Source organism: Centruroides sculpturatus, unplaced genomic scaffold, assembly GCF_000671375.1.
Source record: "Centruroides sculpturatus isolate CEXI.00-Female unplaced genomic scaffold, Cexi_2.0 scaffold2903, whole genome shotgun sequence".
NCBI classification, from domain to species: domain Eukaryota; kingdom Metazoa; phylum Arthropoda; class Arachnida; order Scorpiones; family Buthidae; genus Centruroides; species Centruroides sculpturatus.
The window spans coordinates 2,194-5,116 of NW_019386998.1; the positions used below are offsets into that span (position 1 = coordinate 2,194).

The 2,923-nt window shown below is 28.9% G+C and overlaps 1 protein-coding gene across 1 annotated transcript; it reads left to right on the plus strand.

Moving 5' to 3' along the window:
• Positions 1-443: 443 nt before the first annotated feature.
• LOC111616029 (conserved oligomeric Golgi complex subunit 6-like) lies at positions 444-2,490 on the plus strand. The gene is made up of 5 exons (XM_023357469.1): positions 444-513; positions 820-1,018; positions 1,199-1,445; positions 1,513-1,680; positions 1,763-2,490. The coding sequence occupies exons 1-5, from the start codon at positions 444-446 to the stop codon at positions 2,039-2,041; spliced, it is 963 nt and encodes a 320-aa protein (XP_023213237.1). The 3' UTR covers positions 2,042-2,490.
• Positions 2,491-2,923: the final 433 nt, after the last annotated feature.

The window sequence follows — 2,923 nt, forward strand, 5'->3', positions numbered from 1 at the left end:
TAATGCGACAAATTTGTTATACAAATTCACTTTATAGGGGACTGTGTTATACAGGAGTTTATTGTATGTTCACTGATGTCAAATGACTGATATATTGATACACTGATGATATATGTCACATTTTATCCATTGATGTTCTGTCTATACAATTAAAAATAAATGATTAAAAATATACCGTATATTTCTGCAGATAAGACGAGGTATAAATTTTCGTTGAAGTTTTATAGTTTTAGCATATATCTGTCCTATAAGATGACCCTCAACTATCTACAGCCTATGAATTTAGTTTAGACCAGTGATCATCATCTGAATAATAATACTGTATAGCATATACAGAATTGTCCTATTCGTAATTTTTTGAATGAACAAATTTTATTTTCTGCATCTGGCACCACTGCCTTGTGATTTTTGCGAACATTCGTACTGATTCTGGCATTTGGGTAATGACCTTCACTATTCACAAAAACATTGTATGGGCTATTCTATTTTGTAGATATATCCTACTCTCTACTAGTAAATAATTATAGTTTGTTCATTTTTTTATAATAGTCTTAATTTACAAAAAAATAATTTAAATTTATATATCTGTCCTATAAGATGACCCTAGATTTTGGGGGCCTTTTTTTTATGATTCAAATGTCGTCTTATCTGTGGAAATATACTGTAATTATAATATAATCTTTCTTAATAAAAATGAAGTAAAAATTTGAAGTACATTTAACCTATTTAAACTTAACTAATTAAATTTAAACTAAGGTAGGAATATATTATATAATTTTATAAAATATATATATATATTTCTCTTGTAAAATTAAAGCTTATTCAGTTTTAATTTTAATGAAAAAAGTTATGTAAATATAGGTTTGGAAGAAGACATACAACAGGCTTTATCTCACATAACAGAAGGATTATGTCGACCATTAAAAGTTCGTGTAGAACAAGTAACAGTATCAGAACCTGGAGCAGTCACTCTCTTTTGTTTGAGCAGTTTGTTAAAATTCTATCACCAAACAATTAAGTATGCAATTTTAATGTTTTTATTAAATTTGAGTTGATCATTGAAATGAAAATATTTTATTTTGATAGCTTTAAATTGTATGAGATGATTTTTTCTATACATATAGATAAAATTTTTTAAATTCATTTATTTTTGAATATTATTTTAATTTGTGTAATAATTGAAAATTTTATTTTTCAGCCAAGTTGTCACTGTAGAGTCTCAGTTATTAAATACATTGAAAGAACTGCAAGATTTAAGTAGAAAAATGTTTTATAATAGTATGACATGTCATTGTAGCCAACTTTTAGAGCAAATTGAACTTCCTCCAGCTGATTTAGGGCCTCCAGAATCTCTTACACAATCTTTAGCATTACTAAAAGAAATATTATGTTGTCAAGATGGTAGTCTCATATCTATTGATGATAGACAGAAAGATGTGCCTCAGGTAATGAAATTGCATTCATAATTATATCTGTAAACTTATGAAAAAATAATTAGACATTGTTTAACAGATTTTGACAACAATGATAGAACCACTACTACAAATGTGTCATATGTCAGCATCTAAGCTTGCACCTGTTGATATGGCTGTTTATTTAACAAATTGTCTTCATTTAATGCATTCCTCATTAACTGTGTATGAATTCAGTGATCAACAATTAGAAATGCTACAGGCACAAGTAATTATATATAAAAATAATTTATTATATTATATAGAATATTTTTTAAAATGCTTACCAGTATTTAATTTGCTCTATTTAGATGGAAGCACATCTTGATACATTAGTCAGTGAACAGACTTCTCAGATTGTAGGTCATCTGGGTTTAGGGACAGTTTATAAAACTCTGCAAACATATCAACCAAAACAAGGTCCACTTTCAGCAATTCTGGGATGTGATGCTTTGGCTATTCAGTCTGCTAATGTAAGTACTTTGTTTTTATGTTTCCTTTTAGTAATTAGAATTATTTATGTTATTAAAAATAATATAATATATCCAAAGTTTGTACATTGTCATTTCTATGCAAATACTTTTTATTGATGAAATGCATGTTTATATGGCAGTAACTTTCAAATTTTCCTTAACAATCTCTTAATTGTGTTATTTTAACTTTCTTTATTGCCTTTAAATAAAACTGATGACTTCTTTACAGAAAATTAACAATGAGCAAAATCAATTATTGTATTTTTGCAACGTACTGTAGCTAATTTTAAGCTGAGCCATATCATCAGAAGTAATTGAGTTTCTTGAATGTAAGTGAATCAAAACTAAACAAGTAAAACGTCAAAACTGTATTTGGGACACGACTATGTCTCGGAGACGGAATCACTTTGATACTCATGGCAGGTCTCATTCTCATTCTCCTATCTTCTTTGATATTGCTGCTTTTGGGTGCGATCATTCAAACTTCACCAGCCACGACCACAATTAGCCTATCTAATTTCAAAATTTCTCTTTGTTGCGTGTCGGCCCAGGTTGAATTTTTGTCGATGCGTAACGAAAAGTTCCCGTTTTTTAAAAAAATAATCGTGGCTATTGTATCGTCTGAAATTATTTTTTTATTTTGCACAAACAATATACAGTTTAACCCAATTATAATGTCATCAAATGTAATGACAACCCTAATATAACATCAAATTTTTATTGATCCTACGATTTTACTATACTAGATAATGTTAAAAAAAACCCACTTGTAACGACATAAAACCGTTTTAACGTCATATTTGAAGCACTCCCAAATTTACAAAATTAGATTATAAATTTTATTTAACATAGAAGAAACTACATGTTCAGTCCTAAGGTCAAAGTTTGCTTCTTAGAATAACTGTGGGTGGTACTCTCCCCTACCTGACTTTGGTGGGGTGAGGTGGCTGTTTTGCCTGTTTGTAGAAGAGGGTCGCCATTTTGTATTTTATTTTGACT